The sequence below is a fragment of the Acomys russatus genome, chromosome 2, assembly GCF_903995435.1.
Source record: "Acomys russatus chromosome 2, mAcoRus1.1, whole genome shotgun sequence".
Taxonomy (NCBI): domain Eukaryota; kingdom Metazoa; phylum Chordata; class Mammalia; order Rodentia; family Muridae; genus Acomys; species Acomys russatus.
This window is the reverse complement of record NC_067138.1, coordinates 67,114,489-67,131,125: the sequence shown is the minus strand read 5'-3', so window position 1 is coordinate 67,131,125 and position 16,637 is coordinate 67,114,489. Positions and strand designations below refer to the sequence as shown.

The window sequence follows — 16,637 nt, the reverse complement described above, 5'->3', positions numbered from 1 at the left end:
GCACGGTGGTGCAGCTTCGTGGGAAATCGATTCCCCAAAGCCAGTGATAAGCTGCAGGGTGACACAGTGGGGAATTTGATTAGCATCTTTTCAAAGTACCTACCAGAAGGACTGAGGGACAGCGCAGATCTCCTCAGGGCCAGCAGCAGTTACTGCTCAAGGGTCTTAGTGACAAAGTGGAAGGGTTGTTTGAGCCTAGCCTAATAATGTGAGGTTTGGCAGGAACAGCATTTAATGTGGAAACCTTAGGCAACCTGTAAACTCCAGAACCGAGACAGAGGTGACAGTAGGCCTCCAATGTCCTCCTGATATGTACTGCTGGCCAATGCAATAAGTTAAGAAAACAAAATATGGATACTAGGTAGGATGAGCAAAATTCATCTGACTATCTTAAAATCCAAGTATAGCTGGGCATAGTGGTGCATGCCTATAATCCCAGCACTTGGGGAGGCAGATGCAGGTAGATCTCTGTGAGTTCAAGGTCATCCTAGTCTACAAAGCGAGTCTAGGATAGCCAAGGCTACACAGAGGAACCCTGTCTCAAAAACAAACAAACAAAATAAAAACCCAACTGAATCTCAGCTAATGAGATGCCAAAAGCAGAAATATTTTGAATTCAGTAACACTGTGTGTGTGTGTGTGTGTGTGTGTGTGTGTGTGTGTGTGTGTGTAGTGGGGAGCTGGGGTGATGACTCAGTTGGTAAGGGCACTCACTTTGCAAGTGAGTTCAGATTCCCTAGAAGTAATTAAAAAAAAAAGTATAGTTGCATGTGCCTGTAGCCCAGCATTTGAGATGGCAGAGCCTGGAGGATCCTAGAGCTTGCTGGACAACCAGCCTTGCTGAAACAGCAAACAGAATTCCAGTTCAGTGAGAGACCCTGTCTCATGGGAGTAAGGTGGAGAGTGATGGAAAAGGACACTTGGTGTCCAGGTCTGAGCACCTGCACTCTCATATGCATGCATCACTCATACAGAACACACACACACACACACACACACACACACACACACACACACACACACACACACATACACACACACAAGAGAGGGATGGTGAGGGAAGGATAGGAGTGTAGGAGATGTAATGGCAGTGTTATTTTAAATTTTGATGAAATTGAAAAATACCTGGGGCTGTGGTTAATAACATTGATTCTATTCTGTAATGAAAAGAAATGAAACAAAACTCTGACCAAAGAACATTTTAAATCATTTTAATAAATGGAAAGAAAGCTGTGCCTTATGTATATGCTTTCCCAAGTTACAGGACTTAATGCTCCAAATTGGAATGCCAGTGGGAGTTTTGGGGTAGTAAGCTTAAACTCTAAGCTAATACATGTAGGCAAAGCACAGAAGCCACCCAACTTCTGGTTTGTTTTTCTTTCCTTTTTCACCGCAATAGACTAACTGCAGAAGCTTACAGAACAAAGAGAAAGAAATTAAAATCCAAGGTAAAGAAAGAGAACAGTCAGGACATATTTGACTGCTAAGAAAGAAAAAGAACAGTGTGAGAAAGGAAGTCAGATTGGGGCTATGGTGTGTAAATGGCATTAAAATAACAGTGACAGCTCAAGCAATGTGGGTCAGGCAGGCTAATGTTATGTATATAGCATGTATGGTCAGGAAAATGGAAGCTAATCTAAAGTGTTTCCTACAGAGGGAGTATAATACAGGGGCATGATCATACAAAGGACGAAAGAACTGAAGACCTGAATTATCACTGAAGCAAACCCAAAATGAGAATAATTGGAAACTGCTTAGCACCCCAGAACGAAGGGATAAAGGACCACAGGAGGTGCCACCACAGGAATCCAGTGTAGGGAGGTTGGGGCTACAGAGCACTCATGGCTGATGCAGAAAGCATCAGTGGGGCACAAGGCCAGGTGGAGGCCCAGAAGTGCTCTGGACCACTTGGAGTGTGTGAGGGAAAGTGGGCGGTGAGCCCACGGTCATTCAGCATGGTGACCAGTGGAGCAAAGAGGGCACCTCAGGTCCCTGAGCTGAGAATGCATTGTTCCTTTCAGAAAGCTGAAGCCTTTCTTCATTTCAGAAAAAAATATGTTAATTTCCTACTAATACCCCCACAAGTTTGTAGTCCAAATAGGAGACATAAAGAGAAACAGCAGGATGCTCAGCTCACTCTTAAGCAAACATGAAGGCTTGTGTGATCCTGCCCCGCCCCCCAACACCTAGTAAGTCTTGTCAGCTTCGGGCCTTAGCAGTTTGAGAACCCTTCCCCAAGAATGTCCAGTGTCCACCCCAGCCCCTGCTGTCCACTATTTCATAACCTTCAGGACTTCCTTGCTTCAAGCGTCGCTACTCCTGGTCTCCTGTAACAATCTCTGAGGCTGGACTGAGATCCCTGCTTTGCTGTCATGCCTGGCACAGTGCCGGACATCAGAGCTGGCCCTGGACCGTTTCTTGAGTACACCGAAGCTTCTCCTGGCATCCTCTGCACCAGCCCTTCCTCCAGCACAGCGGGGACACAAATACATATGGCGGCTTCTTTTCCTGCAGAGTTTACAGGATGGTAGAGGACACAAGGGTGGCTTAGCCAGTGGCTTCTGAGGACTTAGATTTTCCTGATAAGGACTCGTGCTGCCTTAAATAGAAGTGGAGCAGATGGTAAGACGCAGCAGATGGGCAGCTCTTTGGGCACTGAGTGGAAAGGTGGGAGGCCTGGATTGTGTCCCGGACTCAGCTGCTGGTCCCCGGCTGTGTGACCTGCTCACCTCCCTTCCCATGGTGAGCCCATATGCAAAATAAGCTGGCAGCACATTGGAGAAAGGTGGTAGTTCCCAGGCCAGCTGCGGGATTTAGCATGTCTAGAGGAGGGGTAACACCCATGGTTCGCAAGCTCTCCAGCCTTCCTGGGGTCTGTCTTACAGGATGTACAGCCCGGCAAAATAGACAGTCGATTGTTTTCATGAAGTTGTGTGGCCATGGGTTTTACTATTTCCGGAACGTTTCATTCCTCCTGAAGAAACTCAGTAACAGTAGTCTTTCACTCCTGATTCCTTCCACCCTTCCCACTCCTACATAACCTCTAACCTCCTCCCGTGTGTCTGTGCTGAGCATATGTGGGCTTTGATGTCTGTCTTCTTTCAGGTAGCATGATGTTTTCAAGGTCCATTTACATTGCAACGTGAGTTTAGCGTTCACTCCTTTTTCGTGGCTCAGTAATTCCCTATTGTATTGATATACCGCATTCTGATTATCTGTTAACCAATAGATGAAACTGGTTGTTTTTACTTTTGGGCGATTATGAATAATACTGTTTTGTTAAGATTTATTTTTTTTATTATTATTATGTATACAGTGCTCTTCCTGCACGTATAGAAGAGGGCATCAGGTCACATTACAGATGGTTGTGAGCCACCATGTGGTTGCTGGGAATTGAACTCAAGACCTTTGGAAGAGCAGTCAGTGCTCTTAACCTCTGAGTCATCTCTCCTGCCCCATGAATAATACTGTTAATGGGCATTCAGATACACGTTTGTCATAAATCTTTCCTTTTCCTTGGGTACCTATCTTGGTGTGAATTCCTGGGCCATGTGACTATATCTTTAACTCTGAGGATCCACCAGGCTGGTTTTTTGTTTTGTTTTGTTTTTGTTTTCCAAACTGAACGAACTACCCTTTGTTCCTGCTACTCGAATTTAAGGGTTTTTCTAATGACCTTCACACTCAGCCTGAGTTTAAACCCATAGAACCGGAGGCTGTGTAAGGCATCCATTATAAGACTCTGTGAGTTCTTATCCCAGCCTAGATCCCCAGGCTCCATAAGAGAACTTGTCTTTACTGCAAAGGTTATGAAAAGCTTCTCAAGAACACTCTTACTTGCCCATGAGTTCAGCTTCTCCCTTTCCTTGCCTGGTAGCAATTCTGGTGGAGGATTCTAGAAATACTCGTGCCCCCCTCCCCCGCTCCCATATAATCCCAAAGACCCCGTGAGCCTCAGTCTCTAGTGGCAGTGAGCATGGAGCTGGCCTAGTATCCTGAACCTTAGCCAGTGTCCCTAAGGCTGGTGTGTGTTGCTGCTGTGAGTCTAACTGTGCTGAGGTCAACAGGGCAGATGCACAACCTTGTGGGTACCATTTACCTCAGAGTCTGTTTAATGTTGCCTCCAGGAGTCCTTCAGGGACGATCCATGAACAGGAGTCCTTGTGAAATCTCCTTAACAGATCCATAACCCAACAAAACCTCCATGTTTGCATTGTCAGGATGGTCCCTGTGTGCGAGTAGAGAATGCTACCAACAAGCCGGCTGTGGTGGCGCACGCCTTTAATCCCAGCACTCGGGAGGCAGAGGCAGGCGGATCGCTGTGAGTTCGAGGCCAGCCTGGTCTACAAAGCGAGTCTAGGACAGCCAAGGCTACGTAGAGAAACCCTGTCTCGAAAAACCACAAAATTAAAAAAATAAAATAAAATAAAAAATAAAAAAGAGAATGCTACCAACAGTGTCACATTCCACTGTGACACTCCTCCTGGAGAGACAGGACCAAATGTCTACTCACCTAGATAGACACCAACAACACACCAAAATGACAATATCACCAAATTCCAACTTGGTGAACCAGCGAATTCACTGTAGTTACTTACAGGCTCAAAGGAGTGACAACTCACAAAAGCTGGAACCCTGGGGCTCTCTGAATGACTTCCACACCGCTCAGCAGGTTAGATCACTTCTCTCTTCAACAGTCCTTTCTGTTCATATACCTTTGGGGAGGGAGGAACCTTATGAACCTGTTATGTTTCAGGAACATCCTGAGACTTGTGAGTTGTTTTCATCCCAAGTCTTAATATCAGAGGGAATTGCCCCACAATAGGAACAGCTCTTCCTAGGACCTTCAACTGCACTAGATTCCTTGCTCTAGCCCAGGTAATTTCTCCCATCCTTGTCCACTTTCTTCCCATGTGTCTCCTTCTCATCCTACTCCCAACCCTTTGGTAACTGTAAGAGAAAATCACAAATGCATATTTTATTTGACATGTTATTATGTGATTTCTCACTCTTAGAATATAGGTGGGTTTGGGGGGGTCTGTTTATTTTTACTGTTTCACTCTTCATGCTGAGTGTACAATTTCCACATCTAGAGACAAGTTCATGATACTGCTGTGCCCTTTCAAGCCCATGACAGGCATCACTCACCAATCACAGCACGTTCTCCCTGGCCTGAGCCCAGCCTCAGAACCCTTCTCACACTCTAGGCAGAGAATGTAGAAGGTTCTGGCATCTGAAGTGGTGTCTATTTGCCATCTTTCAGGAACTCTTCCTCAAAGCTCTCCAACTCCTCTCCCAGGCCGGATGGCATGCCAGCTCTCTGCTCTTGGCTATGTTTCCCTGCGGGTGCTCATTCCCACACTCAATATGAACATCTGAAGTGCATCAGAACATCCCTCACTCCCCCCCTCTCCATCTTCCATTGGGAATGTGCTCTTTGCCTGCCATTTTCTCACCCATCCATGTCTCCATGATCTCTTGTATCCAGCCAATGGCTGCTCCTATCTCTCTGTCCCTCTCACCTCCTCACTGATCTACCCCTCATGGCTAGACAGTCTCGATGCAACTCAGATTCTGAGCAGGCTGGAAGTGATGAGGATCAAGGCAGAGGAAGACTAGCCGTAGCCTGGGAAGCCATCCCCAGCCCCCCAAAAGGATATCTGCTCCTCTGGGAGCCCCACTGCACCCTCATAGGGCAACTATCTTTAATCCATTTGAAGGACGGGAAGATCATGCCAATGGGCTTTGCAGTCTGCAGATGTACAAATCCTAGCTGTACAGCTTCTTAGCTATGGAAGAGTCCAGAATGCTGTCCCACTTGTTCTGTAGGACAGTGGTCAAGGGTCCCCTGCAAGGCTGTGGCTGGGCAGAGAGGAGAAGGACTTCCAGCTCCAACACGGTGTGCTTTTTTTTTTTACTGCTTCCAATAGGAAGGTGGGGAGCATGAACTGTTTCTAAGGGGGAGAGATGAGGGTAGCGATCCTCCAGGGGTCAAAATCTTGCCACCTTCCACTTCCTCCATGTCAGTGGTCCTCCCCCTTCTTAATGTTGTGACCTTTTAATAGAGTTCCTAATGTGGTGACCCCCGCCCAACCATAAGATTATTTTTGTTGTTACTTCATAGCTGTAATTTTGCTACTGTTGTAAATCACAATGTTAAATCTGTTTTCGGACGGTCTCGGGCGGGCCCTGTGAGAGGGTCCTGGCGGCCCCTGTGAGAGCGTCCGGCTGCCCCTGTGAGAAGTGTCCGGACTGCCCCTGTGAGAGGGTCCTGGCGACCCCTGTGAGAGGTGTCCGGGCTGCCCCTGTGAGAGGGTCCCGCCGGTCCCTGTGGGGGGGTCCTGACCCACAGGTTGAGAACCTCTACAGGAGCGCCCTTGAACATGTCTCCACAGACCAGCCAGGGTGGCTGAAGAGTCCAGCTCCTGCATCGATGGTGTCATGCACACACCTTTTCTTCTGGACTCTGCTCTGTGTCTGCTAACCAGGCCCATTCCTGCCTCCTTCCCCAGTGTCCCCAAAACATACTCACACATCCCAGAGGCCAGCTCATACCCTTTCCACAGTCCCTCATTGCTCAGATGATAACTCTGCACTCTTTGCCCTTCAAACTAGTCCAGCTTGTCATTTGAACTGCCCTTCCTGCTGGCTCCCTCTCACTCTCTTCTCTCCATATACCCTGTGCCTCCCGCTCACCTGACCGTTGCCCATACTGTGTTATAGACCTGTAATGGCTCCTTCTACCCTTCTTAGATTCCACAGCCATCTACTCTCTCCTATAAAAACAATAATGAGTACTGTTTAGTCTCTGTGACTTATAAAGGGGAAACCCAACTACCTCAGTCAGTCAGTCAACAAATCAATGCAGTCTCTGAACCTTGTTGAAAGGCTTGGCAGGAGTATCAGCTTCTGGTATAGCTGAATCTAGCTTCTCAAATGATACCATCAGAGTGTTTCTCGCTCTGCTACATTTAACTCCTGCTTGTCTTTATGTCTTGGAAAGATGGTCACAAGAAACTCCAATTTACATCCTCATGGCCAGAACTAACTTACTCATTGTACACTGTGAACATGGTGCCCTGGCATGCCAGGACTTTAAGAATCCATAAAATATTTTAATTTCTTTTACAGGCAGGAAAAACAAACATTTAGTTGAAGAACATATGTTAAGGCATTATTTTAATATAAGCACTTCGAAGAAATATACTTTTTAGAAGGTTTTGTTTTTAATTACATGGGTATGTGTATGGGTTTGTGCACATGAGTGCAGTTCCCGAGGAGGCCAGAAGAGGGCAGTGAGTCCTCTGAGCTGAAGTTAGAGGCAATTGTGAACTACCTGGAAGAGAGCTCCTCTCTTTTAGCTTTTACCTGTTAAAAGTTAGAACAAGTGAGTGCATTTGGATCAAATCTCTCTTAACAGAGTTGTGGGATGTTCTGGCTGGCCATGCTTGAATTACGGGCCACCCACCTGAGAAGAAATATCAGAGCAGGGACATAAATAAGGAGGGCTTTCTGCATGTGACATGGATAGAGACTTTGATTTATAATATAATCAATTGAGCATTATTTATTGTTTTCTTTCTTCCACCTTGCATTTAGAGCATGTCTTTTTTTAAAAAACATTATTTTTATGTGTATGAATGTTTTGCCTGTGTGGGGGGGTGGGGGGGGGTGGGCATCATGTACATGCAGTGCCAGTAGAGGCCAGAAGAGGGCATCAGGTCCTTTGGAACTGGAGTTATAGATGTTTGTCAGCTGCTACATGGGTGCTAGGTACTGAACCCAAGTCCTCTGAAAGAGTAGCCAGTGCTCTTAACCACCAAGCCATCTCTCTAGCCCTGAAAATGAGTTTTTAAAATGCAAGATATTTTATTCCATTTCAAAGTGAAGACATTTTTAAGGTTCAAGACGTCAGATTGGTGACATAAAAATTCCCACTTTGTTCATTTTCTTTGCACGTGCTTTGGCCCAATGCCCAATTTTAAGTAGAGGTCTGTTTCTTGAGCCTCTGGGCCTTTGAGGTGTTACAAAAACACTATGTTGTTCTAAATCCTGACTTTGTTGCCTGCTCCAGCTACCCGCTCCCCTCCCCAGCACTCAGCCCCACAGAACGGCTGCCTTTTGGCCTAGAGGAGAACGGGGGCACACCTTTTGCCTCCAAAGCTTCCGGAAGACACCACCATCAGCACCAGCACCACTCTAACTACGGCCTTTCACTGACCCTGGAGAATAAGGAAGGGCCGTTGAGGTCCCCGAACTCCAGCAAGACCCTCACCAGTGAGTATGTGGAAGGAGCAGGGTGGGGTGGAAAGGACCAGTGGGAGACAGGAGCAGGGTGTTGCCATGGCTACGGGGGTTTAGGCAACTTGGGCCTATAGAGACTGGAGGCAAGGCAGTCTAGACCTGGGGATTTCCTGCTTCCACCTTGTTACAGATGGCCACTCCTTCTTGTCCCCTAGCTTAGACTTCTGCCAGCACTGTGCTCAGGGAAGGCTCCCAGGCTCCAGCAGTGGAAAAAAGGGTGTCAGATTGTGCCCGGGGTTTCTACCATCTTGGTCACAGTAAAATCTCCTCTGGCCTTCTGTGACCTTGCTTCCAATAGCAAAGGGATGTCAGGCATCCAGTGGGCCTGTGGCCCATCCTATAGACAATTAAAAATAAAGTAAGAAGTTAGGCATATTCTTGGCAGTATGACTCATTTGGCCCCTGCTCACTCTAATAAGAAGGGGCTGATATCTTGTATATTGTATTATTTTCTAGAAACTCACTTTTTATTTTCCTTTCTTTAGAAATTTGTCTGTGATTGACTGAAGCAAAGAATTAGTTCTTTTTATTTTCCTTCCTTTCTTTTTCTCTTTCTCACTATGTAGACCAGCTGACTTGAAGCTCACAAAGATCCACCTGCCTCTGCCTCCCTGAGTAATGGGGTTAAAGGTGTGGGCCACCACCATACAGGGTGCTTATTTTTTCATTTTCATCATCATTTTATTGCCAGTCTACGTCTGTTTGTTTTTAACTAGCATTCAGTGTTGGCTTTCATTATGACTTTTTTTTTTCAAGTATAACTTCTGCTTCTTTCCCGGCTTCCCTCCACCCCCCAGGAGCCCTTTTTCCACTTTCATGTAGCACTTCAGGAGCACTGAGGCAGGGGTGCTCAGAGGCTAGGTCGCTGCTGGCTCTCACTGGGCAGCCCAGGGTACTCTCTGGGTTTTGGCCTCTCTGTGAACACAAGAGAGGGTGTGCAGTGACTGTCAAAGGAACCTTCTAGCCTAACACTGCATGCAGCTCTGAGCGGTCCAGATAAGCTCAGCAGCAACTCAGCCCTCATCTTCAGACCACAAGAGCCATTTGAGATTAGCTGAAGGGAAGATGGGATCCCCCGGCCCCCTTGGGGAAAAGAATCTAAACACTGACCAGGCTACCCTTGCCCACGGTCACCTCATCCTTTTGCACAGAGGCGACTGCCACGCCCTCCTAACAGTGTCCCTCCTCCAGTACAGTCCCCCCAGAAGCTGCCCATGTCAGTGTTAAGACCTTCTGTTCCTCACTGCGCCTGGATAAGTGCACACTCTGAGCATGGCCACACCACAAGACTCCAAAGCCTCCAAAGCCTTCCCTGCAGTCTCTGCCTTCCCCACTCTTCCCACAGTCCAGCTGCACAGGATTTCTGTCCTTTCACCAAGTACTATGCAATCCCAGCCCTGGCCTTTGTGCCTGATGGTTCCTCTGTCTGCAATGTGTTTCTCTCAGCCCCAGGAGGTAGCTCACATGCTCTCTGTGTAGCATTCCCTGCACGCTTCTGCCATCCGCGCCAGGGTAGGGGGGTTGTCTTCTTTCTTGTGCCCATAGCAATGATGGAAAAGAATAGCTCTTGGAGCTTTTATGTGGACTGTCTTCCCCGCACCTAGACTAGAATCATGCCGCATTTGTTTATTTTGATTCCCCAGATGGCAGTTGTTAACAAGCATTAAAACACAAGCTTCATTGTATAATGAATATTTAATATTTAGTGAATGTTTAATGTGTTAATGGATAAATCCGAGCTAGTTGGGGGGGGGGGTGGCAAACAAATGCAACACAATACAAAAGGCCAACGGCTTTGATTTTACAAACATAGCGGAACTCTCCGAGGCACCTTGCGGTGCCTATCAGCCTGGACACCCATCTTTTCAGTGTGTAAAGGACATTTCCTCATTGAAAGCTTTTTATGAGAATAATCTCAATACTACAGTAGCCCTGCAAAAAAAAAAAAAAAAAAAAAAAAAAAGTGGTTTTTAGTTTCATTTCTAAATGGCCCAGAGACTCAGAGAGGTCAAACAACATGCCCAGGGACACTCCGCTCCTATCCTAGGGAGTAAGGTTACGAAACCTTGACATCGAGTGTTCTTGTACAGCACCAAGCAGGAGAGGACAGAAAAGGATTTGGAAATGTGGCTCCTGCAGGTGCCTCTGGCTCCTGTGTCCAGCTGCCATCTGAACCTCCACTTGTTCCTCCCTACCCCCCTTCTGGCATGTCCTAGAACTGAGTCCAGGAGCACCTGCCCTGTACAGCGAAGCAGCCGCCCACCTGAAGAAGCTGGAGCTGGACACGGTGAAGGCTGCGGGACCCTGGCCTGCCCTGCACATCAACATAAACAAGGTGCCAGCCCAGCTCTGCATGCAGTGTGCTGCCCTGCAGCAGGGGCCCGGACCTCAGGGTTTCCACTCTAGCGCTGTGTGTGTGTGTGTGTGTGTGTGTGTGTGTGTGTGTGTGCTTCTGTATGTGCAAATGCACATGTGTGTATATGTGTGTGTGTATGCTTCTGCTTATGCAGATGCACTCGTGTGTGTGTGTGTGTGTGTGTACTCGTGTGTGCATGCAGGTACATGTGTGTGTGTTTATGCTCCTGCATATGCAAATACACATGTGTATGTGCACACATACACATTTTGCAGACAAAATCTCTTATTGGACTCAAACTCACCTAGTAGGCTAAGTTGGATGCACAAAACCCCACCCACCTGTCCTGCTGCCATCAGGCACCTCCACATTCAGTTTTTTTTTTTTAAAGAGTTAAAAAAAATTATGTGTATGTTTGTGCGCCTATGTGGATATGCACACATGTGTGTGCCTGTCAAGGCTGTAAGAAGGTGTTGGGTTCTGTACCTGTTGTGGGAACCAAATTTTGGTTCTTGGCAAGAGCAGCTAGCTTGCCTTAACTGCTGAGCCAGTTCTCCTGCTCTGTGCCGGCCTTTTTACGTGGGCTCTGGGCCTTGAACTTGGGTCCCTGTGCTTGCACAGTGCTTACCGAGCCAGATCCAGCTCCCCAGAATCTCCACGGCTGCTTTCTTGCCCTTTCTGCTTAGGCTATTTCAGGAACAGAGCCTCACTTGCCTTCTTGATGAGGGAGCACCCTCTGCCCCTTACATGGTTCTACTTTTTCTTGTGTTTTAACTCCTCTTCCACAGTGCACATGGTTTTAGTAGGTGCCTACCCTGAATTTCATAGCATGTAAGCTCTATTGCAAAAAGGACGTGCAGCATGTTACCTAGCAGAGAACTCACATGCGTGAGTAGCCATGACTGTGGTAGGACACCCAGGAGAGTCACCTGCTCTTCCAAGGGGTCGCACCAAGCTTTTCCCTGGAGCTCAAGCACTCAAGCCATCACTGCCCACCTTTCTGTCCCATTCAGAGAAATTCACCCGGGGGGGGGGTTGCGGGGGGGAGGGAGGGAGGTGGGAGTGGCTCAGTGGGAGGGCATGTGCTTAGCGTGTATAAGGTCCTGACTTCAGACCTCGGCACAAATGAAAATTTGAAAAAGCACTGAATCCCTGTAGCTACGATCTTACTCCTCACACAGCAAGTTACTCCATATGTTTCTTTTATTTTTACTTTTTTGTGTATATGTATTGACTATGTACCTGTGTGTGTGTGTGTGTGTGTGTGTGTGTGTGTGTGTGTGTGTGTGTAGGCCAGAGCACAACCTAGGGTGATGATAATCAGGCCCACGCACTGCATTTTGAGATAGGGTGTCTCACTGGCCTGAAGTTTGCCTACTTGACTAGGCTGGTTGGCAAGCAAACCCCAGGAATCCTCTTGTGTCCACCTCTCCAGTACTGAGGTCACAAGCATGGCCCACCACAACTGGCTTGCAAAAATTTTTTTTTCTTGATACAATGTATCATGTTACCAAAATGTGGGCCTTGAACTTGCTATGGACCCCAGATGGCCTTGAACTCTGATCCTCCTTCCTCTACCTCCCCATTGGTGGGGTTGCAGGCATGCACCACCATGCCCAAATTATGTGGTGTTGGGAATAAAACCCAAGGCTTTGTGCACACTAGGTAAGTATTCTACCAAACGAGCCCCAGCTTCAGCCTCTATGTGTTTCTTAATTATTAAGAAAGCGTTCTGGGGTCTGGAGAGATGGCTCAGAGGTTAGGAGCACTGGCTGCTCTTCCAGAGGTCCTGAGTTCAGTTCCCAGCAACCACATGGTGGTTCGCAACCACCTATAAAATGATCTGGGGAAGAAAAAAAAAAAAGCCGGGCGTGGTGGCGCACACCTTTAATCCCAGCACTTGGGAGGCAGAGGCAGGTAGATTGCTGTGAGTTCAAGGCCAGCCTGGTCTACAAAGTGAGTTCAGGACAGCCAAGGCTAACACAGAGAAACCCTGTCTCGAAAAACAAAACAAAAAAAAAAAGATCTGATGCCCTCTTCATGCAGGTAGAGAACTGTCTGCCTACAGATTAATAAATAAATAAGTCTTTAAAAAAAAAAAAAAGCATTTTTGGGAGGGAGGCAGTGTGCTGGCTTAGTAGGCAAAGGCACTCGCACCCAAGCTCGTCAACTTGAGTTCAATCCCTGGGTTTCACATGGAGAAAGGAGAGGGCTGACTCCTACAAGTCATCCTCTGACCTGAGTATAAACAGCTGTGCACATGCTGCTCATGTATAAATAAATATAATATAATATTTTATTTAAAGAGAGCTATTTCTTGCAGTAGGTCTCCACGGTAAGCGTGACACCTCAAATGGGAACCCCTGGCTTCAGTGGTTTTTTTCCCCCACATCAAAGATGGACCCACCTCTAATTCCATTTTTCTATGGTTCTTTAGGTCACTGTTCTTCAGTTAAGGGTTTTCCCTACGTTTTTTCAAGTGGTACCCCGAATGACAGGAGGAATTTCCCTCTTATCAGATTTTCCATGTGTTTAATTATCTGTATCAGCAGTTTCTGTTGGCTCGTTTTTTAACAATTAAACTTTATTATACAACCCAACTAGCTTACACAAGAGGGAAAAAAGAGTGAACCTTTCGGTATCCGTTCCACGGGACAGGTCCCTTCGTGTCTCTGGCCTGTGCGCCAGTCCGGCCTGTTCACTGATCCTCTTCCCGATCCACATGCCCAGTCTCAACCTGTTGCTCCTCTCTGTGGTCTTGGCCTGCCTGTCTGTCACGTGTAAGGGGCGGTCTCCCTCTCCCATTGAGGGTCGATTAGAAACACAATATAGTCCAGGTGGAGTCCCCAGGTCTGCTTTTTGAATTCCAGACCCAGGATGGCTCCACCCAGTCCATCTCAAGGTTAATCTCAGGGAGTATCCGTGGTGTGTCCAAGGGCAAAGCCAAGACTGCTTTCACCTGTGACAAAGCTTACACTCCTTCCCACAAGTTTTAATATACATCTGGTTGTTTCCTTGTCCCCAGACGGCTTCCCCAAACAGATGGCCTATCCCCAGTTATAACCCCCCATTGTCACTCATTTGTATGTCTTGAATCTTTAATGCCACCTTAGATGATGTAGTCTCTTTCCACATTTCAAACTGAATATAAAAATATGGTGTTTCTAAAACAGACAACACAACAGAGTTGGAGCCATCCTCCGAGCTGGAACTGTGGTCTTGTAATGTCCCGTGGAGACACCTTTGTGTGTGTGTGCATGCAGATGCACGCGTTCATGAGAGTGTGGGGTGCGTGTGTGTGTGTGTAGATGTGTGAATGTGTGGAAGACGGAGGACAGCCTTGTGTGTTGGTCCTCGGGCACCTTACACCTTTATTAGAGACTGATCTCTCATTGGCCTGGAACTTCACTACTCAGGCCAGGCTAGCTGGTCCTGTGGGCTTCCAGGGATCTGCAGGTCTCAACCTCTTGTCATCAGCGAGATAACAGACATGCCCCACCCTGCCCAGCTTTGCATGTAGTTCCTGGGGATCCAAATTCAGGCCCTCACACTTGGGAGGCAAGTACCTTACAGATGCGCTCATTTTGCAAATTTCATACTGGCCTTCCATGGAGGTGACTCATGTAGCTGAGCAATACTGTTTCGGCTGGGACAGGAGTGAGCCAGCTTGAATTCTGTGTCCCAAATAGCAGGTTAGGTTAACTAACTTAAGGGAGGTGGGGCACCAATGCTGAATCCTTTTCTTATTTTAGCAGCATTTCATTATTAAGTAGGTCTTCACTACTTACTGTCAGATAACCATTTCCCTGTAAGCCGTTGTCAAAACCCCCTAATGGGTTCCTAACTTGTTAAGTTCCTGTTTGCCAACATGCCGCTCCCCAAATTAAAACCAACTACAAATGAACTCTTAGTATATCTATGAAAAAAGTCCATCCAAGTATGAAATAATTAATGTAGCTGATTTACAAACACAAAATAAATTACCCAAAACCCACACTGTAAACCTTACCTTTCAAGATAACAATTTGTATGTAAATTACTTATTTTCCTAAAGGAAGATGCTCCATCCCTTGGGATAATGAATCTAATCAGATGTACCATTTTTTCCAAAGCCAACTTGATGTTTTAGTGTTATTACTTTTCTCACATCCCAGACATACCTTGCTGGATTTTCTTTTCTAACTACAGAATCTAGCATGAGAAAGCCATTCATACTCTTCTCTTTTCTCACTGAGCATCTGAAGTTCTTATGAAGGTGGAGATGGCATAGGAGAGAGGTTAGGGAGCTAGCGTGGTTGGCTGGTTGGGAGTTCTGGCTTTGGGCTTCATCAGAAGCTCTATTTCTAGACCTTGACCTTTCTGTTTCCCTCTGTGGCATCCCATGGCCCTGCTTTGTTTTTTTCTCATCTGCATATTGGAGTAAGTGATATTTTTGCTTTCTCTTCTGATCATGTAAATCTTTCCCTTTTGAAGGAAGAGAGCTTGGAATTGAACCTTGGGCTCCACCAAACTTTATCACCATCCCATAGCTGTCTGATGAAGGTACCAGCAAGAGAAGCCAGCAAAGGAGGCTTAGCAAGATGCTGCTGCCAAGCCTATGTTCACACATGGTCCCTCGTGGTAGAAGGAGAGAACGGATTCTCCATAGTTGTCCTCTGATTCGCCCATCCCCACACACCCACACACTAAATGAATAAATAAAAACTTTAAGAAAACACTTAAAAGATACCTACCTCCAAATAGGATGGAAAAAAATGAAACTCCAGTGAGCCCTGCACATGAAATATGTGGCCAATGGCTGGCTATTAATACATAAGCTCGTAGTACATGTCAGGTACCAGCATTTTTCTTTATCATCACCATCATCATCACGGTCGTCATTATCATCACCATGACCATCGCTGTCATCGTCATCATCATTATTTTGGTTGTCGCCATCGATATCATGGTTGTTACCATTATCATCAGTGTCATCATCAATTTGATAGTGCCCTACAGAGAAAGGACTGAAATTCTATTTGAGAACACTTGCCTTTGTCTGTTTATAACTAAATGGCTCTTCTTGTTTATTGGAGCTTCCTTGAGGAAACTGGATTCTTTGCCCTATTTTGTTTTTGTTTTTTTTTTTTAAATACCTTACATACCTTAGCTGGCCTCTTGCCCTGCACTTCCTCCATGGCTTTCATGGTATTTCTACAATGGATACCAAGATAACTAATGGGACTTTTGGTTTTCTGAAACAGGGTCTCAGTATATGGGCCCTGCTCATCTTGAACTCACCATCTTCCGGTGTCCTCCTCCTGAGTGCTAGGGTAGTAGACAAGTGCCACCATGCCTAACCATCGCTGGCCTTGATCTACTGAATAACAAGTTCAGAACTCGAGGAAGTGGAGGATTTTAGAACATTCCCTTCTTGCCTTGGTACACAGTGGCTGACCTGCCAGACTGCCTCCTGAGACCACTGAATTGGCATTAGCAATCATGAGGTCTTACGCATTTCTTATTAAGCACGTATCTCTTCTGATAATAAGTGGGTGTCACCATAATTGTCTATATGAAGTGTTTATTAGACACCAAGTCTAGCTCTAGCACCATATTGTGCTGGGATGTGCAATGACCATCACCTACAGTATAGTGAGCAATCAGACATTATTTCCCTGAAGTGGCATGGATGTCATTTAAGATCATTTCAGGGCTACATGTAGAGATGAATAGCTTTTATTTTAACCACCATGTAAATATCATGTCTACTACAATAGTAGTTACAAAGCCTTGGATTTCAAAGATGTTTTTCTTTGAACATGATTCAAGTATAAGTGTATAGTCTTAGGGCAATCCATCTTAACTGAGCCACATGAAATTTAGGGATGTATTCACTTACTGTTACTCGTATTTTTAAAATCTATTTTATTTGGATTTCTTATGCCTCTACCTCCTTTCTCCACCCCAATCCTTTCCAACACCCCAACACCAGATA

The 16,637-nt window shown here is 46.3% G+C and overlaps 1 protein-coding gene across 3 annotated transcripts in view; it reads left to right on the top strand.

The window, feature by feature from the left end:
- The window catches only part of Epb41l4b (erythrocyte membrane protein band 4.1 like 4B), a 149,332-nt gene that overhangs the window by 93,187 nt on the left and 39,508 nt on the right, over positions 1-16,637 (top strand). For all 3 annotated transcript variants that reach the window (XM_051162278.1, XM_051162264.1, XM_051162272.1), the window contains exons 16-17: positions 8,075-8,277; positions 10,521-10,639. In XM_051162278.1, coding sequence (XP_051018235.1) covers positions 8,075-8,277; positions 10,521-10,639 — 322 coding nt within the window. The remainder of the gene's footprint in view (positions 1-8,074; positions 8,278-10,520; positions 10,640-16,637) is intronic.